Source organism: Pristiophorus japonicus, chromosome 13 (assembly GCF_044704955.1).
Source record: "Pristiophorus japonicus isolate sPriJap1 chromosome 13, sPriJap1.hap1, whole genome shotgun sequence".
Lineage (NCBI taxonomy): Eukaryota > Metazoa > Chordata > Chondrichthyes > Pristiophoridae > Pristiophorus > Pristiophorus japonicus.
The window spans coordinates 25,712,479-25,737,306 of NC_091989.1; the positions used below are offsets into that span (position 1 = coordinate 25,712,479).

At 47.7% G+C, this 24,828-nt stretch overlaps 1 protein-coding gene across 1 annotated transcript in view; it reads right to left on the reverse strand.

The window, feature by feature from the left end:
- The window catches only part of shank3a (SH3 and multiple ankyrin repeat domains 3a), a 1,463,579-nt gene that overhangs the window by 436,418 nt on the left and 1,002,333 nt on the right, over positions 1-24,828 (reverse strand). The window contains exon 14 of the mRNA XM_070897277.1: positions 6,230-6,305. Coding sequence (XP_070753378.1) covers positions 6,230-6,305 — 76 coding nt within the window. The remainder of the gene's footprint in view (positions 1-6,229; positions 6,306-24,828) is intronic.

The window sequence follows — 24,828 nt, forward strand, 5'->3', positions numbered from 1 at the left end:
ACTGGCGCACCATGTGGCATCCAGGGTGTACCGCGTCAAGTGAAGTAAATCTGGACATGGTGAGGCCATGCCTGGCCTCCTGGACAGCAATGGGTGCTGATGCCTTCTGTCCTGTGCAGCATCAGTGATTGCGGAGAAGGTTGGTGTTGTTGTTGGTGCTGCTTGTGTGCCTGGTGCTGCTGGTGTTGGGGCTGATCGTGATCGTATTCTGAGGACCAAGGTGAGATAGTACAAAGGGCACCCATGCTGATGGAATAGATGGCAGGCAAAGTAGAGATGACAGAAGCATTCCGTCAATTGTGAGAGAGTTCTTCCAAAGATGTGAGACTGGATGGAGAGTAGAAAACCTGCAGAATCTGTGCTGGAAATGGACTGAGAAACAGCTTGTGGCTGAGCAAAGTGATAATCTGTCAGGTGGGAGCTTTTACTGTACATTTGAAGCTGTCAAGTAATCAGCTGGAGCAATGGCCAAGAACTCATGCCTCAGGTTGACAGCCACGGTCCCCGAATAGTGTGGTTTTCGTGGTCATGCAGTTAATATCAAAAGGTAAGTTTAAAAAGCCTGTTAATCATCTGTCAATTAGATGGTAATGAGTTTAATTGCATCGCCCGCCTCTGTCAGTCGGGTCTGCTCAGTGTTGATAGACCTGACATTGGGAAAGGCACATTGCGGTGGGTCAAAATAAAACATTTTCCCATCTGACCCGCTGACACCCTGGAAAATCTCGGCCCAGATGATCATTTACACCCAAGTGCAGTGAGAAGAAAGGCTAACCAATTGTTTTTAGATAAAACAGCACAGTCCTGTGGAGGAAGTAGGAATAGCAGATGTTACTGTTCTTACCCACTGATTTCAATGGGCACCGGCATTGCTGTGTTCCCAGATTAACATATGCGAAAAAATAACTTGCATTTATATAGCACCGCTCAAGATGTCCAAAGCACTTCACAGCCAATGAAGTACTTTGAATTCACTGACTGATGTCATAATGTAGGAAACGTAGCAGCCAATTTGCATACGGCAAGGTCCCAGATACAGCAATGAAATAATGGCTCAGAAATGACCTGCCGGAGGCTTCCTGTGGGCGGATGCCTCTGATCTGAAAAATTTCTACGAATTTACTTGGTGGTCCTGGAGGTATGGAGACTTGTGGTCCTGTGTCTATTGCGAAGGCTGCATAAAAGCCCATGCATCCCAGGCATGTAAGCGCTTCGTATGCGTGCCTAGGATCATGTGGGCCAGCCCAACCAATCAAAGTAGGTGGATCCCCATTCATACTTACAGAACAAACCATAAGTATGAATGGGGATCCCCAAAACACACAAGTACTTAAAATATATATTTTTAAATCGAGTATTTAAATTAATCAAAATGGAATTTAATTAATTATTTAAAATAAAAATTAAATTAAATTTTTTAATTAACATTTTAAAAGGTCTAAAAATAAACTTACCTTATTTAATAGAATTTTAAATGTTTAAATCATTGAATAAAATGTATTTTTCTGTCTTCGAAAAGTCTTACGCGTGCACACCTCGTACGCACCGTAGGGGTCGCGAATTCAGGGACGATGACCAAATAATGGGGCTGAAATTGCTGTCGGAGGCTTCCTGCGGGCAATCGCCTCGGACCTGAAGCATTTCTACGAATTTACCTGGTGGTCCGAGAGGAGTGTGGGATTTCGTTGGGGAGACGTTCTCTTCCCGCGCTGCGAAGTGTGCTCCTGTCCTCCAGGTTCCCACGCAGAAGGTGCAGTCACATGTGACTGCTCAGCCAATCAGGTACAGTATTCCACATCTTTCTCATTAATAGCAATGAGAACTCCGTATCTACAAGTTCTCATTGCTATTAATGAGAAAAAACTCACACTAAACGCATATAATAAAAAATAAAAAAAACACACCTCATATAATTAAAATTAATTGAAATGAAAGTTAATAAATATCTTAGAGAAATTTTTTTTCCCGAGTTTTTGAAAATTATGGTTAAAAATAAATGTAACGTAGTGCGCAAGGTTTTCAAAAATATGTGTTTTTTAATTTAATTTAATTATATTTTTGTATGTTTTTAATCTCTTATGCCTGGAAAAGTAGGCTATATGCCTGGTTTTATCGGCGCAAGAATTTTGAGGACATTTGCTGGGCAAGATATGGGTAAATCCTGCAATCTTGCCCAAGCAAATGTCCTCGCACCCGATATGCGGAGGATCTTGACAGATCGGAAAAGACGGTTTTCAGCGCATGCACATTGTGTGCTGAAAACTGGCTTTTGCGATGCCTTCCCGGGTCGGTATACACTCCGTACAGACCCGGGTAGGCCAGGATTTCCAGCCTAATCTATTTTAGTGATGATGGTTGAGGGATAAATATTGGCCAGGACACTGGGGAGAACTCCCCTGCTCTTCTCCGAATAGTGCAATGGGATCTTTTACATCAACCTGAGAAGACATGTGAGGCTTCAATTTAACTCTTCATCTGTAAGACAGTGCAGCGGAGGGCTCCCTCAGTACAGCACTGAAGTGTCAGCCTGGATAATGCTCTCAAGTCCTGGAGCAGGGCTTGAACCAACCGCCTTCTGACTCAGAGACGAGTGTGCTATCACAGAACCAGGGCCCTTTAAAAGCTGCTGTCCCAATTGGATTTTGCATTCCCAGTTGAGTGTGCCGCAGACCGCACAAGCTTTTCCCAGATCTATGGATCTTTGAGTTTAGGAAGGATTCCCATCGCATTCATGGGGCCGAGCCATCCTCTCAGCTGCCAGTGCAGGAGTGCCTGCCCCGTACAGGCAACCGTTGTCCACTTTTGACATTCACAAAATTGGGGCTTTTTAATTTTACTAATTTTCTCCCTTCGTCTCCTGGAGACACTGACACTTGCTAGGGTACAGGTTCCACATGTGCTGGTAGCTCTCCAGAAGTTCATCCACCCAGCCATTCCTCATATCTTCATATCTGAGCCCCAACAGGGAGTGTCGACAGGCAGGGCAGTACAGACAAGCTTGATCTTGTCCTCAACCAACACCTACACGGAAGTCTTTCAGGCAGGGAAAACTGAGGAATGACCAGGATCAGACACCCGAGATGATTTGACCACTCCCTAACCCAGGGGTCCTGAGGACAATTGCAGCCATTACCGTGATCACCTAACCCATCACAGGGGTTCGAAACTTGAACCGTCTGGGCACAGCTTAGTGGCATGCCGTGGTAATTGCGCTCATTTGGCCTTTGAGCAATGGCACATTTTTACACAATACATCCCCATTACCAACGGTTGCACTCATCAGAGGCCCCTACAATCCTGCAGTTAAGAGAAAATTCTTCAGCCTATTTTCTTACAGCCTGTGTTGCACAACAATTTGAAAAATTGCTGATGTAATCATCATCATAGGCAGTCCCTTGGAATCGAGGAAGACTTGCTTCCATTCTAAAAATGAGTTCTTAGGTGACTGAACAGTCCAATACTAGAACCACAGTCAGTCACAGGTGGGACAGACAGTCGTTGAAGGAAAGGGTGGGTGGGACTGATTTGCCGCATGCTCTTTCTTCTGCTTGCGCTTGGTTTCTGCATGCTCTCGATGATGAGACTCGAGGTGCTCAGCGCCCTCCCGGATGCACTTCCTCCACTCAGGGCGGTCTTTGGAAAGGGACTCCCAGGTGTCGGTGGGGATGTTGCACTTCATCAAGGAGGCTTTGAGGGTATCCTGGAAACGTTTCCTCTGCCCACCTGGGGCTCGCTTGCCGTGTAGGAGTTCCGAGTAGAGCGCTTGCTTTGGGAGTCTCGTGTCAGACATGCAAACAATGTGGCCCGCCCAGCGGAGCTGGTTGAGTGTGGTCAGTGTTTCGATGCTGGGGATGTTGGCCTGGTCGAGGACACTAACATTGGTGCGTCTGTCCTCCCAGGGGATTTGTAGGATCTTGTGGTATCACAAAATTCCTGCCTCTGAGGTGGATAGCCGTGAAATGTGAGTATTTTGACGAGAATATTTAACTGTCTCCCGCTGTAGTGTGACAGGCACCTGGGCTGCTGCCGTCTATCCGGGAGGCAAATCTGTTACAAGGAAGTGAAAGCCTCGCCCGATAACTCAGTCGAAATAGAAATTCGGTAGCGTCCATTTTTGGGTGCCTTACCCGCAGAGTGCACACAGTCTGCTCTCAAATGTGGAGGTTAGAGCAGTGTTGGATTTTGGTCCTCAGATCTCATTATCATGTAGATGGTGCTGCGGTGGGAGCCGTGCAGGTTGAAGCTCCAATTGAAGCTCATATTTCCAGGTAAGTGATTGGATCGCATAGTGTGCATCTGGAGGAGAAACGGGTGGGCCTCAGAGTCCGTGATCAGAGGTCTGTCGGGGGTCAGCTAAGAAGATGGGGGTGGGGGGGAGGGTGGGGCCTGCAATATCGCTAGGGGTTTGACATTGCTGTCGGGGTGGGCTAGGAAGTCGGGGTCAGGGACGGAGGAAGACTGAGGAGGCCTACAGCAATGTTCCCTGTATTATTTTTTGGGTGCTTGGCCCCTTTAAGGGGCCGCGCAGCCCATTCAAACTTCTGGGAATGTTCGTTTTTCCATTGAGAAACTAGCAAGCGTACTATGTGGGAGCTTCTGACAGCTGAGTGGCCATGCAGCTAAACAGGAACATTGGTCTGCAGTATTGCTGGGGGGTTGGCAATAATATCGGGAGGGCTAGGAGGTCGGGGCCCGGGTTGGAAAAAGATCGGAGGGGCGGGCCTGCAGTGTTGTTGGGGGGTTCGGCAATGATGTCAGGGTGGGAGAGGGTGCAGCTAGGAGGTCAGACCCAGGGTCGGAGGAAGGGGGGGGGGGCGGGTGGGTGGTCCTGGAGGTTGGAGTTGGGAGTGAGGTTGGAGATCTCGAGACCGGGATTGGCGGTGATAATGGTAAGTACTGACCATTTTTTAATTCCGTGTTGTTTATCGGTGGTTTTCCCAGGGACAAACAGCGATGGCGCTGGCTGCCTCAGACACAAAACAAATTTGCAAGAGGGATTAGATTAGAAGCAGGTGGTAGGCCCCTTATTTAAATATGGCCTAGCGCCTGCTTCAGATCTGGGTAAAGATCTCTTGTTTGGCCCTTATCAAAATGGCATCTGGCATAGCCCGCACCAGAATTTAGTAGTACGGAGCCAAATTTATAGGCCACTGAGTTTATTCACAGTAACTTAGCGACACAGACACCTAGCCACCTTCTCACCATATCCAGAACCCCATCTACCCACCTTCTCCCCATATCCGTCAACACCACCTATCCACCTTCTCCCAATATCCTTCAACCCCACCAACCTGCTTTCTCCCCATATCATTCAATCCTACTCACCTACCTTTTTCCCATATTCTGCAACCCTACCTACCCACCTTTCACCATATTCTTCAACTCCACCTAACCTCCTTCTCGCTATATCCTTCAACCCACCTAAGCACCTTCTCCACATATCCTTCAAGCCATCTACCCACTTTCTCCCCATATCCCTCAGCCCCATCTATCCATCTTCTCCTCATATCCTTCAACCCCATCTACACCCCTTCTCCATGGTAAAGCACAGGTTAGATACAGAGTAAAGCTCCTTCTACACTGTTCCATCAAACACTCCCAGGGCAGGTACAGCACAAGTTAGATACAGAGTAAAGCTCCCTCAACACTGTCACATCAAACACTCCCCGAATAGGTGCAGCACGGGTTAGATACACAGTAAAGCATCCCTCTACACAATCCCTGGGTAGGTACAGCGCAGGTTAGATAGGGTAACTCTCCCTGTACTCTGTGCCAACATTGTGTTTCAACTTGAACTCAGAAGTGTACGAAGCTAGTTCACCTTTGGGCCATTTCATATCCCACACCAGCCATCCTTTTGAGCTGTTATTGACAGAGACAGGACTAAAAGGGAGTGAAATCCATCTTCGCCAGTAGCATGATAGGGTACATAGTAAATTGACAATATATTTTACACCGTGAAAAGATTAGAAAATTGTGCGCGGTGCAAAACAGGCTGCCAATTTGCTATGAGTCCATTTGGTGCTACTGGCAAAGACCAATTTCACTGCCATATTCAGTAGTTAGAGGGTTGTATCTGCCCAGGCCTAAGTCCGATAGAGCCCACACAGCCAGCAGTGGGAGCTCACAGCCGTTGCCTCAGTCTGGCATGCACTGAAACCCAAAAATATCATCCCTTCACCCTGCCCAGTGCAAAATATCTCTTGACAAAGTAGATGAGCTCTCCTACCTATGAGATGAAAAGTTATCGTAGGATCCAACTGTGTAATGCCTGAAGAGTCGCTTCGTTCGGTCTTCACGTGTTTCTGAAAAAAATGTTGAAGACTTAAATTGGAAAAATAACAGTAAGCAAACAAAGAGAAGCAAAGAGACAGCAGAATGAAACAATGAGAAAATCAACAAAGAAAGCAGGCAGGACAGTGAAACACAAAGACTGAGGAGACAGACAGCACAGTGATACACAGAGACTGAGGAGACAGATAGCACAGTGACACACAGAGATGGAAGAGATGGATGTCACAGTGACACACAGAGACTGAGGCGACAGACAGTACAGTGACACACGGGTGCCAAGATAAACAGATAATTATTCTGAAGTAGCATTGAATACAACATGCAATCTCTGAAGTTACTTCTCTTTTATCTGAATTCCCGGAGGTCCATTCTGCAAAAGAAGTTATCTTATCGGAGTCGCACTGTATCAGGAGGTGATTCTATCGAAGTTTCACTGTATCAGGACGTTATTCTATCGAAGTTTCACTGTATCAGGAGGTTATTCTATCGAAGTTTCACTGTATCAGGACGTTATTCTATCGAAGTTTCACTGTATCAGGAGGTTATTCTATCGAAGTTCCATTGTATCAGGAGGTTATTCTATCGAAGTTTCACTGTATCAGGACGTTATTCTATCGAAGTTTCACTGTATCAGGAGGTTATTCTATCGAAGTTCCACTGTATCAGGAGGTTATTCTATCGGAGTTTCACTGTATCAGGAGGTTATTCTATCGAAGTTTCACTGTATCAGGAGGTTATTCTATCGAAGTTTCATTGTATCAGGAGGTTATTCTATCGGAGTTTCACTGTATCAGGAGGTTATTCTATCGGAGTTTCACTGTATCAGGAGGTTATTCTATTGAAGTTTCATTGTATCAGGAGGTTATTCTATCGAAGTTTCATTGTATCAGGAGGTTATTCTATTGAAGTTTCATTGTATCAGGAGGTTATTCTATCGAAGTTTCATTGTATCAGGAGGTTATTCTATCGAAGTTTCATTGTATCAGGAGGTTATTCTATCAAAGTTTCATTGTATCAGGACGTTATTCTATCGAAGTTTCACTGTATCAGGAGGTTATTCTATCGAAGTTTCACTGTATCAGGAGGTTATTCTATCGAAGTTTCATTGTATCAGGAGGTTATTCTATCGAAGTTTCACTGTATCAGGAGGTTATTCTATCGAAGTTTCACTGTATCAGGAGGTTATTCTATCGGAGTCGCACTGTATCAGGAGGTTATTCTATCGAAGTTTCATTGTATCAGGAGGTTATTCTCTCGAAGTTTCACTGTATCAGGAGGTTATTCTATCGGAGTCGCACTGTATCAGGAGGTTATTCTATCGAAGTTTCACTGTATCAGGAGGTTATTCTATCGGAGTCGCACTGTATAAGGAGGTTATTCTATCGGAGTTTCACTGTATCAGGAGCATACATCAGGGATTCCACTGGAGAAACCCATTGTGCTGGTTGTTTTGTATGCTAATATTGTGAATGTGTTTGTGATTTCCCTGCTCGGTATTTTTAGTGAATTGAGAACATGCTCTGATGCCTGAAAAGTAGAGGCTCTAGTAATAGAAAGTCCTTAATAACAGAGGAAATCTCAAAGCTGCTGGCCATGGTAATTGGGGGTGTTCTCACCCCACAAGTGCATTGAGGGTTTTCATTTTGTCAGGTCACTGAGTAACAATTCCTCAGGGACAGGTTGGTGCGTGTCAAAACCAGAGGGTTCAGAGCACGTTCAACCTCGCTATATTCTCTCAACTCAATTGAAGGAGTGATTAATACAGCTGCTGTCACAAAGAACGTGGCTGATTGAAGGGAATGGTAACCAGAGATAAAATGTGTACAGGAAGCATTCCCACAAACATCCACATTAAACTATATTGTGTGTGTTGGTGTGTATGTAGATATATATGTGTTTATGTATGTTTATGTATGTATGTATATCTTTGTGTGTGTTACTATGCGCACGTCTTAGTATGAGTTTGTGTGTATGTGATGGTGTATTTGTGTACATGTGTGTGTATGTGCGTGCATGCATGTGCATATGTGTCCGCAGACAATCTTCCTTCTTAGGCGGTCCCTCGAATCGAGGATGACTTGTTTCCCACCAAAAAGGGATGAGTTTGATGAGTTCACAGGTATTTCAATGAAGAACCGAATATTCCAGGTCCTGAACTGCATATTGAAGGGTGGAAGATGCCTGTGCGTGGATTTTTTAAACATGTGGTGGCCGTTGCACACCAGCCACCACACGGGCTTGACAAAGCTTGGTCTTGGTCCAGTGGCAAGGATTAACCAAGATGACTGGAGACCAGCTCTGCTGCATGGACCGAGTGCACACACATATCACAGTGTGGGCTGGCCCGTGCTGCCCCTGGGCCCACACCTCTGTTGGGCCGCGAACTCACGCCTCTCCTGGACCCCGATTACATCCCTCTGCAATCTCTCGCCGTTCCTTCGCCCCGACCTCGCCACTCTAGCTGTACCTGCCCATGCTCCAATCAGCGACCAGAACCTCGGTGACATCCAGCCCAGTCACGCTTTTCACAGCCGTCGCTCTCCTGCACAAGCTTGCGCTGCTCCCTGGAGAGGTATGCTCCTTTTAAGCAGCAGCAGCAACAACAGCAGAATCCAACCTCTGATGTTTGGTTTGAGTTTGCGGTCTATAAATGCTGCCCTTCTCACAGCCTGTAACAGGAGTTTACAAAAGCCAGCACTGTGAGTCCAGGATAGAAATTCACAATATTCTCTCTTCCTGGTTCCTGCCCAAGGGGGCCGCGCATGCGCCCTGCGCCAACCTGAGCCTCTCAAGATGGCAGCTGTTCCCCCGGGCCTGTAACCGGGAGAAAGCCCCGCAGCTGCCGCCCCGCTCGGAGCAAATGCCGGACCTGAAGGTTCTTGTTCGGGGATTCAGGCATACAATAATGTAGACATGAAATGACGACTAAATCGCACGTGGTTGTCGTGCCCTCAGGGATCAGAAGCCTGCAAAAACATACTGGCGGAACCATATAGGGATGATTATGTGACCCAGCAGCTATCTAGCATGGCAGTGAGATGGAATGCAGCTGCAAAAAATTTACTCATACTTTCCCACTGTTCATGCAATGGATCGGCACCCAGTGTCAATTTAATGCATCAGCACCCAGTGTCAGTGTAATGAATCGGCACCCAGTGCCAATTTAATGGATCAGCACCCAGTATCGGTATAATGGATCAGCACCCAGTGTCAGTGTAATTGATCAGCACCCAGTGTCAGTGTAATGGATCAGCACCCAGTGTCAATGTAATGGATCAGCACTCAGTGTCAGCATAATGGATCAGCACCCAGTATCGGTGCAATGTGTCAGCACCAAGTGTTGTTGTAATCTATCAGCACCCAGTGTCGGTGGAATGGATCACCACCCAGTGTCAATGTAATGGATCAGCACCCAGTGTTGTTGTAATTTAGCAGCACCCAGTGTCGGTGTAATGGATCAGCACCTAGTGTCAGTATAATGGATCAGCACCTACTGTCCTTGAAATGGATCAGCACCCAATGTCAGTATAATGGATCAGCACCCAGTGTCGGTGCAATGGATCAGCAGCCAGTGTCACTGTAATGGTTCTGTAATGGGTCAGCACCCAGTCTCAATGTAATGGATAAGCACGCAGTGTCAGTGTAATGGATCAGCACCCACTGTCAATGTAATGGATCAGCACCCAGTGTCAATGTAATGGATCAGCACCCAGTGTCGGTGTAATGGATCAGCACCCAGTGACGGTGTAATGGATCAGCACCCATTGTCAATGTAATGGATCAGCACCCAGTGTCAATGTAATAGATCAGAACCCAGTGTCTGCGAAATGGAGCAGCACCCAGTGTCAATGAAATGGATCAGCATCCAGTCTCGGTGTAATGGATCAGCACCCAGTGTCGGTGTAATGGAGCAGCACCCAGTGTCAGTGTAATGGATCAGCACCCAGTGTCGGTGTAATGGTTCTGCAATGGAGCAGCACCCAGTGTCAATGAAATGGATCAGCCCCCAGTGTCGGTGTAATGGGACAGCATCCAGTGTCCGTGAAATGGAGCAGGACGCAGTGTAAGTTTAACGTCTCAGCACCCAGTGTCACTTTAATGGATCAGCACCCAGTGTCAGCGTAATGGATCAGCACCCAGTGTCGGTGAAATAGATCAGCACCCAGTGTCGGTGTCATGGAGCAGCACACAGTGTCAGTGTAATGGATCAGCACCAGGGTCAGCGTAATGGATCAGCACCCAGTGTCAGTGTAATGGATCAGCACCCTGTGTCGGTGTAATGGATCAGCACCTAGTGTCAGTGTCATGGAGCCACACCCGGTGTCCATTTATTGGATCAGCACCCAGAGTCGGTGTAATGGATAAAGCACCCAGTGTCCATGTAATGGATCTGCACCCAGTGTCAGTGTAATGGATCAGCACCCAGTGTCGGTGTAATAGATCTGCACCCAGTGTCGGTGTAATGGATCAGCACCCAGTGTCAGTATAATGGATCAGCACCCAGTGTCAGTATAATGGATCAGCATCCAGTGTCAGTGTAATGGTTCCGCAATGGATCAGCCCCCAGTGTCGGTGTAATTCATCAGTATCCAGTGTCCGTGAAATGGAGCAGAACCCAGTGCAAGGTTAACGTCTCAGCACCCAGGGTCACTTTAATTGATCAGCACCCAGTGTCAGCGTAATGGATCAGCACTCAGTGCCACTGTAATGGATCAGCACCCAGTGTCGGTGTCATGGATCAGCACCCAGTGTCAGTGTGATGGATCAGCACTCAGTGTCAGCGTAATGGATCAGCACCCAGTGTCAGTGTAATGGATCAGCACCCAGTGTCGGTTTAATGGGTCAGCACCAAGTGTCGTTGTAATCTATCAGCACCCAGTGTCAGTGTAATGGAGCAGCACTCAGTGTCAGCGAAATGGATCAGCACCCAGTGTCATTGTAATGGATCAGCATCCAGTGTCGGTGTAATGCATCAGCACCCAGTGTTGTTGTAATCTAGCAGCACCCAGTGTCGGTGGAATGGATCAGCACCCAGTGTCAGTATAATGGATCAGCACCCAGTGTCGGTGTAATCGATCAGCAGCCAGTGTCGGTGCAATGGATCAGCAGCCAGTGTCACTGTAATGGTTCTGTAATGGGTCAGCACCCAGTCTCAATGTAATGGATAAGCACGCAGTGTCAGTGTAATGGATCAGCACCCACTGTCAATGTAATGGATCAGCACCCAGTGTTGGTGTAATGGATTAGCACCCAGTGTCAGTGTAATGGATCAGCACCCAGTGTCGGTGTAATGGATCAGAACCCAGTGTCTGCGAAATGGAGCAGCACCCAGTGTCAATGAAGGTGATCAGCACCCAGTATCGGTGTAATGGATCAGCACCCAGTGTCGGTGTAATGGGTCAGCACCAAGTGTCGTTGTAATCTATCAGCACCCAGTGTCGGCGGAATGGATCACCACCCAGTGTCAGTGTCATGGAGCCGCACCCAGTGTCCATTCATTGGATCAGCACCCAGAGTCGGTGTAATGGAGCTGTAATGGATCAGCACCCAGTGTCTGTGTAATGGATCTGCAGCCAGTGTCAGTGTAATGGATCAGCCCCCAGTGTCAGTGTAATGGATCAGCCCCCAGTGTCAGTGTAATGGATCATCCCCCTGTGTCAATGTAATGGATCAGCCCCCAGTGTCAGTGTAATGGATCAGACCCCAGTGTCGGTGTAATAGATCAGCACACAATGTCAGTGTCATGGATCAGCACCCAGTGTCGGTGTAATGGATCAGCACCCAGTGTTAGTGTCATGGATCAGCACCCAGTGTCGGTGAAATTGATCAGCACCTAGTGTCAATGTAATAGATCACCACCCGGTGTCAATGTAATGGTTCAGCACCTTGTATCAATGTAATGGCTCAGCACCCAGTGTTGGTGTAATGCATCAGCACCCAGTGTTTTTGTAATCTAGCAGCACCCAATGTCGGTGTAATGGATCAGCACCCAGTGTCGGTGTAACGGATCGGCACCTACTGTCCTTGAAATGGATCAGCACCCAGTGTCAATGTAATGGATCAGCACCCAGTGTCGGTGTAATGGATCAGCCCCCATTGTCAATGTAATGGATCAGCACCCAGTGTCGGTGTAATGGATCAGCACCCAGTGTCAGTGTAATGGATCAGCAACCAGTGTCGGTGTAATGGTTCTGCAATGGATCAGCCCCCAGTGTCGGTGTAATGGGACAGCATCCAGTGTCTGTGAAATGGAGCAGCACGCAGTGTAAGTTTAACGTCTCAGCACCCAGTGTCACTTTAATGGATCAGCACCCAGTGTTAGCGTAATGGATCAGCACCCAGTGTCGGTGTAATAGATCAGCACCCAGTGTCGGTGTCATGAATCAGCACCCAGTGTCAGTGTAATGGATCAGCATCCAGTGTCAGCGTAATGGAGCAGCACCCAGTGTCAGTGCAATGGATCAGCACCCAGTGTCGGTGCAATGGATCAGCACCCAGTGTCGTTGTAATCTATCAGCACCCAGTGTCGGCGTAATGCATCAGCCCCCATTGTCAATGTAATGGATCAGCACCCAGTGTCGGTGTAATGGATCAGCCCCCAGTGTCAATGTAATAGACCAGCCCCCAGTGTCAGTGTAATGGATCAGCCCCCAGTGTCAATGTAACGGATCAGCCCCCAGTGTCAGTGTATGTGGATCAGACCCCAGTGTCGGTGTAATGGATCAGCACACAATGTCAGTGTCATGGATCAGCACCCAGTGTCGGTGTAATGGATCAGCACCCAGTGTCAGTGTCATGGATCAGCACCCAGTGTTGGTGAAATTCATCAGCACCTAGTGTCAGCGTAATGGATCAGCACCCAGTGTCGGTGTAACGGATTGGCACCTACTGTCCTTGAAATGGATCAGCACCCAATGTCAGTACAATGGATCAGCACCCAGTGTCGGTGTAATGGATCGGCACCCAGTGTCGGTGTAATGGATCAGCACTCAGTGTCGATGTAATGGATCAGCACCCAGTTTCAATGTAATGGATCAGCACCCAGTGTCAGTGTAATGGATCAGCACCCAGTTTCAATGTAATGGATCAGCACCCAGTGTCAGTGTAATGGTCAGCACCTAGTATCAATGTAATGGATCAGCATCCAGTGTCAATGTAATGGATCAGCACCCAGTGTCAGTGTAATGGATCAGCACCCAGTTTCAATGTAATGGATCAGCACCCAGTGTCAGTGTAATGGATCAGCACCCAGTTTCAATGTAATGGATCAGCACTCAGTGTCGGTGTAATGGATCAGCACCCAGTTTCAATGTAATGGATCAGCACCCAGTGTCAGTGTAATGGATCAGCACCCAGTTTCAATGTAATGGATCAGCACCCAGTGTCAGTGTAATGGTCAGCACCTAGTATCAATGTAATGGATCAGCATCCAGTGTCAGTGTAATGGATCAGCACCCAGTTTCAATCTAATGGATCAGCACCCAGTGTCAGTGTAATGGTCAGCACCTAGTATCAATGTAATGGATCAGCACCCAGTGTCAGTGTAACGGATCAGCACCCAGTGTCGGTGTAACGGGTCAGCGTCCAGTGTTGGCGTAATGGATCAGCACCCAGTGTCGGTGTAATGGATCAGCACACAGTGTCGGTGCAATGGATCAGCACCCAGTGTCAGTGTAATGGATCAGCACCTAGTGTCAGTATAATCTATCAGCACCCAGTGTCAGTGTAATGGATCAGCACACAGTGTCAGTGTAATGGATCAACTTCCAGTGTCAGTGTAATGGATTAGCACCCAGTGTCGATGTAATGGATCAGCAATCAGTGTCAGTGTAATGGATCAGCACCCAGTGTCAGTGTAATCTATCAGCAACCAGTGTCAGTGTAATGGATCAGCATCCAGTGTCAATATTATGGATCAGCACCCAATGTCAGTAGAATGGATCAGCACCTAGTATCAATGTAATGGATCAGCACCCAGTGTCGGTGTAATGGATCAGCACCCAGTTTCAATGTAATGGATCAGCACCTCGTATCAATGTAATGGATCAGCACCCAGTGTCAATGTAATGGATCAGCATCCAGTGTCAGTGTAATGGATCAGTACCTTGTATCAATCTAATGGATCAGCACCCAGTGTCAGTGTAATAGATCAGCACCTAGTATCAATGTAATGGATCAGCATCCAGTGTCAGTGTACTGGATCAGCACCCAGAGTCAGTGTAATGGATCAGCACCCAGTGTCAGTGTAATGGATCAACTTCCAGTGTCAGTGTAATGGATTAGCACCCAGTGTCGACGTAATGGATCAGCAATCAGTGTCAGTGTAATGGATCAGCACCCAGTGTCAGTCTAATCTATCAGCAACCAGTGTCAGTGTAATGGTTCAGCACCCAGTGTCGGTGTCATGGATCAGCACCCAGTGTCAGTGTAATAGATCAGCACCCAGTGTCAGCGTAATGGATCAGCACACAGTGTCAGTGTAATGGATCAGCACCTAATGTCAGCGTAATGGATCAGCACCCATTGTCAGTGTAATGGATCAGCACCCAGTGTCAGTGTAATAGATAAGCTTCCAGTGTCAGCGTAATGGATTAGCACCCTGTGTCGACATAATTGATCAGCAACCAGTGTCAGTGTAATGGATCAGCAACCAGTGTCAGTGTAATCTATCAGCAACCAGTGTCAGTGTAATGGATCAGCATCCAGTGTCAATGTTATGGATCAGCACCCAGTGTCAGTGTAATGGTTCAGCACCCAGTGTCGGTGTCATGGATCAGCAACCAGTGTCAGTGTAATGGATCAGCACCCAGTGTCGCTGTAATGGTTCTGCAATGGATCAGCACCCAGTGTCAGTGTCATGGATCAGAACCCAGTGTCGGTGTAACTGATCAACACCTCGTGTCAATGTAATGGATCAGCACCCAGTGTCAGTGTAATGGTTCAGGACCTTGTATCAATGTAATGGATCAGGACCCCATGTCAATGTAATGGTTCAGCACCCTGTATCTATGTTATGGATCAGCATCCAGTGTCAGTGCAATCTATCAGCACCCAGTGTCAGTGTAATAGATCAGCACCCAGTGTCAGTGTAATGGATCAGCTTCCAGTGTCAGCGCAATGGATTAGCACCCAGTGTCGACGTAATGGATCAGCACTCAGTGTCAATGTAATGGATCAGCACCCAGTGTCGGTGTAATGGATCAGCACCCAGTTTCAATGTAATGGATCAGCACCCACTGTCGGCGTAATGGATCAGCACCTAGTATCAATGTAATGGATCAGCATCCAGTGTCAATGTAATGGTTCAGAACCTTGTATCAATGTAATGGATCAGCACCCAGTGTCAGTTTAGTGGATCAGCACCTCGTATCAATGTAATGGATCTGCACCCAGTGTCAGTATAATAGATCAGCACCTAGTATCAATGTAATGGATCAGCACCCGGTGTCAGTGTAATGGATCAGCACCCAAAGTCAGAGTAATGGATCAGCACCCAATGTCAGTGTAACGGATCAGCACCCAGTGTCGGTGTAATGGATTAGCAGAGTGTCGGTGCAATGGATCAGCACCCAGTGTCAGTGTAATAGATCAGCACCCAGTGTCAGTGTAATGGATCAGCTTCCAGTGTCAGTGCAATGGATTAGCACCCAGTGTCGACGTAATGGATCAGCCATCAGTGTCAGTGTAATGGATCAGCACCCAGTGTCAGTGTAATCTATCAGCAACCAGTGTCAGTGTAATGGATCAGCATCCAGTGTCAAATATATGGATCAGCACCCAGTGTCAGTGTAATCGATCAGCAACCAGTGTCAGTGTAATGGATCAGCAGCCAGTGTCAATGGAATCAATAGCACCCATTGTCGAGGTAATGGATCAGCACCCAGTGTCGCTGTAATGGTTTTGCAATGGATCAGCACCCGGTGTCGGTATCATGGATCAGCACTCAGTGTCGATGTAATGGATCAGCACCCAGTGTCGCTGTAATGGTTCTGCAATGGATCAGCACCCAGTGTCAGTATCATGGATTAGCACTCATTGTCGGTGTAATGGATCAGCACCCAGTGTCAGTGTCATGGATCAGCAGCTAGTGTCGGTGTAATTGATCGACACCTTGTGTCAATGTAATGGATCAGCACACAGTGTCAATGTAATGGTTCAGCACCTTGTATCAATGTAATGGATCAGGACCCGATGTCAATGTAATGGTTCAGCACCCTGTATTAATGTAATGGATCAGCACCCAGTGTCAGTGTAATGGGTCAGCACCCAATGTCGGTGTAATAGATCAGCATCCAGTGTCAATGTAATGGATCAGGACCCGATGTCAATGTAATGGTTCAGCACCCTGTATTAATGTAATGGATCAGCACCCAGTGTCAGTGTAATGGTTCAGCACCCAGTGTCAGTGTAATGGTCAGCACCTAGTATCAATGTAATGGATCAGCATCCAGTGTCAGTGTAATGGATCAGCACCTAGTATCAATGTAATGGATCAGCATCCAGTGTCAATGTAATGGATCAGCACCTGGTATCAATGTAATGGATCAGCATCCAGTGTCAATGTAATGGTTCAGCACCTTGTATCAATGGAATGGATCAGCACCCAGTGTCAGTGTAATGGATCAGCTTCCAGTGTCAGTGTAATGGATCAGCACCCAGTGTCAGTGTAATCTATCAGCACCCAGTGTCGCTTTAATGGATCAGCACCCAGTGTCAATGTAATGGATCAGCACCCAGTGTCGGTGTAATGGATTAGCACCCAGTGTCAGTGAAATCGATCGTCCCCCAGTGTCGGTGTAATAGATCAGTACCCAGCGTCGTTGTAATAGATCAGCACCCAGTGTCAGTCTCATGGAGCAGTACCCAGTGACAGTGTAATGGATCAGCACCCAGTGTCAGTGACATGGATCAGCACCCAGTGTCAGTATCATGGATCGGAACCTAGTGTCGGTGCAATCAATCAGCACCCAGTGACAGTGTAATGGACCAGCACCCAGTGTCGATGAAATGGATCAGCACCCAGTGTCAATGTAATGGATCAGCACCCAGTGGCAGTGTCATGGAGCAGCACCCAGTGTCGGTGTAATGGATCAGCACCCAATGTCAGGATCATGGAGCAGTACCTAGTGTCAGTATAATGGACCAGCACCCAGTGTCAGTGTAATGGATCAGCACCCAGTCTCAGTGTAATGGATCAGCAGCCAGTGTCGGTGTAATGGATCAGCACCCAGTTTCAGTGTAATGGATCAGCACTCAGTGTCGGCGTAATGGATCAGCACCCAGAGTCAATGGAATGCATCAGCACCCATTGTCGAGGTAATGGACCAGCACCCAATGTCGGTGTAATGAATAGCACACATTGCCGAGGTAATGGATCAGCACCCAGTGTCGCTGTAATGGTTCTGCAATGGATCAGCACCCAGTGTCAGTATCATGGATCAGCACTCAGTGTCGGTGTAATGGATCAGCACTCAGTGTCAGTGTAATGGATCAGCACCCAGTGTCAGCGTAATGGATCAGCACCCAGTGTCAGTGTAATGGATCAGCACCCAGTGTCGTTGTAATGGACCAGCACCCAGTGTCGTTGTAATCTATCAGCACTCAGTGTCGGCGTAATGGATCAGCACCTAGTATCAATTTAATGGATCAGCACCCAGTGTCAATGTAATGGTTCAGCACCCAGTGTAAGTGTAATGGTCAGCACCCAGTGTCGGTGTAATGGATCAACACCTAGTATCAATGTAATGGATCAGCATCCAGTGTCAGTGTAATGGATCAGCACCTAGTATCAATGTAATGGATCAGCACCCAGTGTCAGTGTAATGGATCAGCACGCAGAATCAGAGTAATGGATCAGCACCCAATGTCGGTGTAATGGATCAGCACACTGTGTCGGTGCTATGGATCAGCAAACAGTGTCGGTGTAATGGATCAGCACCCAGTGTCAGTGTAATCTATCAGCACCCAGTGTCAGTGTAATGGATCAGCACCCAGTGTCAGTGTAATGAATCAGCACCCAGTGTCAGTGTAATGGATTAGCACCCAGTGTCGATGTAATGGATCAGCACTCAGTGTCAGTGTAATCTATCAGCAACCAGTGTCAGTATAATGGATCAGCATCCAGTGTCAATGTTATGGATCGGCACCCAGTGTCAGTGTAATCTATCTGCACCCAGTGTCAGTGTAATGGATCAGCACCCAGTGTCAGTGTAATGGATCAGCTTCCAGTGTCAGTGCAATGGATTAGCAACCAGTGTCGACGTAATGGATCAGCACTCAGTGTCAGTGTAATGGATCAGCACCCAGTGTCACTGAAATCTATCAGCAACCAGTGTCAGTGTAATGGATCAGCACCCAGTGTCAATGGAATGAATGGCCCCCAATGTCGAGGTAATGTATCAGCACCCAGTGTCGCTGTAATGGTTTTGCAATGGATCAGCACCCAGTGTCGGTATCATGGATCAGCACTCAGTGTCGGTGTAATGGATCAGCACCCAGTGTCAGTGTCATGGATCAGCACCCAGTGTCAGTGTAATTGATCGACCCCTAGTGTCAATGTAATGGATCAGCACACAGTGTCAATGGAATGAATAGCCCCCAATGTCGAGGTAATGTATCAGCACCCAGTGTCGCTGTAACGGTTTTGCAATGGATCAGCACCCAGTGTCGGTATCATGGATCAGGACTCAGTTTCGGTGTAATGGATCAGCACCCAGTGTCGCTGTAATGGTTCTGCAATGGATTAGCACCCAGTGTTAGTATCATGGATCAGCACTCAGTGTCGGTGTAATTGATCGACACCTAGTGTCAATGCAATGGATCAGCACCCAGTGTCAATGTAATGGTTCAGCACCTTGTATCAATGTAATGGATCAGGACCCCATGTCAATGTAATGGTTCAGCACCTTGTATCAATATAATGGATCAGCACCCAGTGTCAGTGTAGTGGATCAGCACCCAATGTCGGTGTAATAGATCAGCATCCAGTGTCGGTGTAATTGATCGACACCTAGTGTCAATGTAATGGATCAGCACACAGTGCCAATGTAATGGTTCAGCACCTTGCATCAATGTAATTGATCAGGACCCCATGTCAATGTAATGGTTCAGCACCTTGTATCAATGTCATGGATCAGCACCCAGTGTCGGTGTAATAGATCAGCACCTAGTATCAATGTAATGGATCAGCTTCCAGTGTCAGTGCAATGGATTAGCACCCAGTGTCGACGTAATGGATCAGCCATCAGTGTCAGTGTAATGCATCAGCACCCAGTGTCAGTGTAATCTATCAGCAACCAGTGTCAGTGTAATGGATCAGCATCCAGTGTCAAATATATGGATCAGCACCCAGTGTCAGTGTAATCTATCAGCAACCAGTGTCAGTGTAATGGATCAGCAGCCAGTGTCAATGGAATCAATAGCATCCATTGTCGAGGTAATGGATCAGCACCCAGTGTCGCTGTAATGGTTTTGCAATGGATCAGCACCCGGTGTCGGTATCATGGATCAGCACTCAGTGTCGATGTAATGGATCAGCACCCAGTGTCGCTGTAATGGTTCTGCAATGGATCAGCACCCAGTGTCAGTATCATGGATTAGCACTCATTGTCGGTGTAATGGATCAGCACCCAGTGTCAGTGTCATGGATCAGCAGCTAGTGTCGGTGTAATTGATCGACACCTTGTGTCAATGTAATGGATCAGCACACAGTGTCAATGTAATGGTTCAGCACCTTGTATCAATGTAATGGATCAGGACCCGATGTCAATGTAATGGTTCAGCACCCTGTATTAATGTAATGGATCAGCACCCAGTGTCAGTGTAATGGGTCAGCACCCAATGTCGGTGTAATAGATCAGCATCCAGTGTCAATGTAATGGATCAGGACCCGATGTCAATGTAATGGTTCAGCATCCTGTATTAATGTAATGGATCAGCACCCAGTATCAATGTAATGGATCAGCATCCAGTGTCAGTGTAATGGATCAGCACCTAGTATCAATGTAATGGATCAGCATCCCGTGTCAATGTAATGGATCAGCACCTGGTATCAATGTAATGGATCAGCATCCAGTGTCAATGTAATGGTTCAGCACCTTGTATCAATGTAATGGATCAGCACCCAGTGTCAGTGTAATGGATCAGCTTCCAGTGTCAGTGTAATGGATCAGCACCCAGTGTCAGTGTAATCTATCAGCACCCAGTGTCGCTTTAATGGATCAGCACCCAGTGTCAATGTAATGGATCAGCACCCAGTGTCGGTGTAATGGATTAGCACCCAGTGTCGGTGAAATCGATCGGCACCCAGTGTCGGTGTAATAGATCAGTACCCAGCGTCGTTGTAATGGATCAGCACCCAGTGTCAGTCTCATGGAGCAGTACCCAGTGACAGTGTAATGGATCAGCACCCAGTGTCAGTGACATGGATCAGCACCCAGTGTCAGTATCATGGATCGGAACCTAGTGTCGGTGCAATCAATCAGCACCCAGTGACAGTGTAATGGACCAGCACCCAGTGTCGGTGAAATGGATCAGCACCCAGTGTCAATATAATGGATCAGCACCCAGTGGCAGTGTCATGGAGCAGCACCCAGTGTCGGTGTAATGGATCAGCACCCAATGTCAGGATCATGGAGCAGTACCTAGTGTCAGTATAATGGACCAGCACCCAGCGTCAGTGTAATGGATCAGCACCCAGTCTCAGTGTAATGGATCAGCACTCAGAGTCAGAGTAATGGATCAGCACCCAATGTCGGTGTAATGGATCAGCACACAGTGTCGGTGCAATGGATCAGCAAACAGTGTCGGTGTAATGGATCAGCACCCAGTGTCAGTGTAATCTATCAGCACCCAGTGTCGTTGTAATCTATCAGCACTCAGTGTCGGCGTAATGGATCAGCACCTAGTATCAATTTAATGGATCAGCACCCAGTGTCAATGTAATGGTTCAGCACCCAGTGTCGGTGTAATCGATCAGCACCCAGTGTCAATGTAATGGATCATCACCCAGTGTCGGTGCAATGGATCAGCACCCAGTGTTGGTGAAATGTATCAGCACCCAATGTCCGCGTAATTGATCAGCACCCAGTGTCGGTGTAATGGATCAGCACACATTGACGGTGTAATGGATCAGCACCCAGTGTCAGTGTAATGGATCAGCACCCAGAGTCAGTGTAATGGATCAGCACCCATTGACAGTGTAATGGCGCAGCACCCAGTGTCAATGTAATGGATCATCACCCAGTGTCGGTGCAATGGATCAGCACCCATTGTTGGTGAAATGTATCAGCACCCAATGTCCGCGTAATTGATCAGCACCCAGTGTCAGTGTAATGGATCAGCACACAGTGTCGGTGCAATGGATCAGCATCTAATGTCGGCGTAATGGATCAGCACCCATTGTCAGTGTAATGGATCAGCACCCATTGTCGGAGTAATGGGTTAGCACCCAGTGTCAATGTAATGGCGCAGCACCCAGTGTCAGTGTAATGGATCAACACCCGGTGTCGGTGTAATGGATCAGCACCCATTGTCGGAGTAATGGATCAGCACCCAGTGTCAGTGTAATGGAGCAGCACCCAATGTCAATGTAATGGATCAGCACCCAGTGTCGGTGCAATGGATCAGCACCCAGTGTTGGTGAAATGTATCAGCACCCAATGTCCGCGTAATTGATCAGCACCCAGTGTCAGTGTAATGGATCAGCACACATTGACGGTGTAATGGATCAGCACCCAGTGACAGTGTAATGGATCAGCACCTAGCGTCAGTCTAATGGATCAGCACCCAGTGTCAGTGTAATGGATCAGCACCCAGAGTCAGTGTAATGGATCAGCACCCATTGACAGTGTAATGGCGCAGCACCCAGTGTCAATGTAATGGATCATCACCCAGTGTCGGTGCAATGGATCAGCACCCAGTGTCGGTGCAATGGATCAGCATCTAATGTCGGCGCAATGGATCAGCACCCATTGTCAGTGTAATGGATCAGCACCCATTGTCGGAGTAATGGGTTAGCACCCAGTGTCAATGCAATGGCGCAGCACCCAGTGTCAGTGTAATGGATCAACACCCGGTGCCGGTGTAATGGATCAGCACCCAGTGCCACTGTAATGGATCAGCACCCAGTGTCAGTGTAATGGAGCAGCACCCAGTGTCCACTCATTGGATCAGCACTCAGTGTCGGTGTAATGGAGCTGAAATGGATCAGCACCCAGTGTCAGTGTAACGGATCAGCACCCAGTGGCAGTGTCATGGAGCAGCACCCAGTGTCGGTGTAATGGATCAGCACCCAATGTCAGGATCATGGAGCAGTACCTAGTGTCAGTATAATGGACCAGCACCCAGCGTCAGTGTAATGGATCAGCACCCAGTCTCAGTGTAATGGATCAGCACTCAGAGTCAGAGTAATGGATCAGCACCCAATGTCGGTGTAATGGATCAGCACACAGTGTCGGTGCAATGGATCAGCAAACAGTGTCGGTGTAATGGATCAGCACCCAGTGTCAGTGTAATCTATCAGCACCCAGTGTCGTTGTAATCTATCAGCACTCAGTGTCGGCGTAATGGATCAGCACCTAGTATCAATTTAATGGATCAGCACCCAGTGTCAATGTAATGGTTCAGCACCCAGTGTCGGTGTAATCGATCAGCACCCAGTGTCAATGTAATGGATCATCACCCAGTGTCGGTGCAATGGATCAGCACCCAGTGTTGGTGAAATGTATCAGCACCCAATGTCCGCGTAATTGATCAGCACCCAGTGTCGGTGTAATGGATCAGCACACATTGACGGTGTAATGGATCAGCACCCAGTGTCAGTGTAATGGATCAGCACCCAGAGTCAGTGTAATGGATCAGCACCCATTGACAGTGTAATGGCGCAGCACCCAGTGTCAATGTAATGGATCATCACCCAGTGTCGGTGCAATGGATCAGCACCCATTGTTGGTGAAATGTATCAGCACCCAATGTCCGCGTAATTGATCAGCACCCAGTGTCAGTGTAATGGATCAGCACACAGTGTCGGTGCAATGGATCAGCATCTAATGTCGGCGTAATGGATCAGCACCCATTGTCAGTGTAATGGATCAGCACCCATTGTCGGAGTAATGGGTTAGCACCCAGTGTCAATGTAATGGCGCAGCACCCAGTGTCAGTGTAATGGATCAACACCCGGTGTCGGTGTAATGGATCAGCACCCATTGTCGGAGTAATGGATCAGCACCCAGTGTCAGTGTAATGGAGCAGCACCCAATGTCAATGTAATGGATCAGCACCCAGTGTCGGTGCAATGGATCAGCACCCAGTGTTGGTGAAATGTATCAGCACCCAATGTCCGCGTAATTGATCAGCACCCAGTGTCAGTGTAATGGATCAGCACACATTGACGGTGTAATGGATCAGCACCCAGTGACAGTGTAATGGATCAGCACCTAGCGTCAGTCTAATGGATCAGCACCCAGTGTCAGTGTAATGGATCAGCACCCAGAGTCAGTGTAATGGATCAGCACCCATTGACAGTGTAATGGCGCAGCACCCAGTGTCAATGTAATGGATCATCACCCAGTGTCGGTGCAATGGATCAGCACCCAGTGTCGGTGCAATGGATCAGCATCTAATGTCGGCGCAATGGATCAGCACCCATTGTCAGTGTAATGGATCAGCACCCATTGTCGGAGTAATGGGTTAGCACCCAGTGTCAATGCAATGGCGCAGCACCCAGTGTCAGTGTAATGGATCAACACCCGGTGCCGGTGTAATGGATCAGCACCCAGTGCCACTGTAATGGATCAGCACCCAGTGTCAGTGTAATGGAGCAGCACCCAGTGTCCACTCATTGGATCAGCACCCAGTGTCGGTGTAATGGAGCTGAAATGGATCAGCACCCAGTGTCAGTGTAACGGATCAGCACCCAGTGTCTGTGCAATGGATCAGAATCCAGTGTCGGTGTAATGGATCAGCACGCAGTGTCAGTGTAATGGATCAACACCCGATGTCGGTGCAATGGATCAGCACCCAGTGTGAGTGTAATGGAGCAGCACCCAGTGTCCATTCATTGGATCAGCACCCAGTGTCGGTGTAATGAAGCTGAAATGGATCAGCACCCAGTGTCTGTGTAATGAATCAGCAAACCAGTGTAACGGATCAGCACCCAGTGTCTGTGCAATGGATCAGAATCCATTGTCGGTGTAATCGATCAGTACCCAGTGACAGTGTAATGGATCAGCATCCAGTGTTGGCTTAATGGATCAGCACCCATTGTCAGTGTAATGGATCAGCACCCATTGTCGAAGTAATGGGTTAGCACCCAGTGTCAATGTAATGGATCAGCACCCAGTGTCGGTGTAATGGATCAGCACCCAGTGTCGGTGTAATGCATCAGCACTTAGTGTCAGTGTAATGGATCAGCACACAGTGTCGGTGTAATGGATCAGCATCCAGTGTCGGCATAATGGATCAGCACCCATTATCAGTGTAATGGATCAGCACCCATTGTCGAAGTAATGGGTTGGCACCCAGTGGCAATGTAAT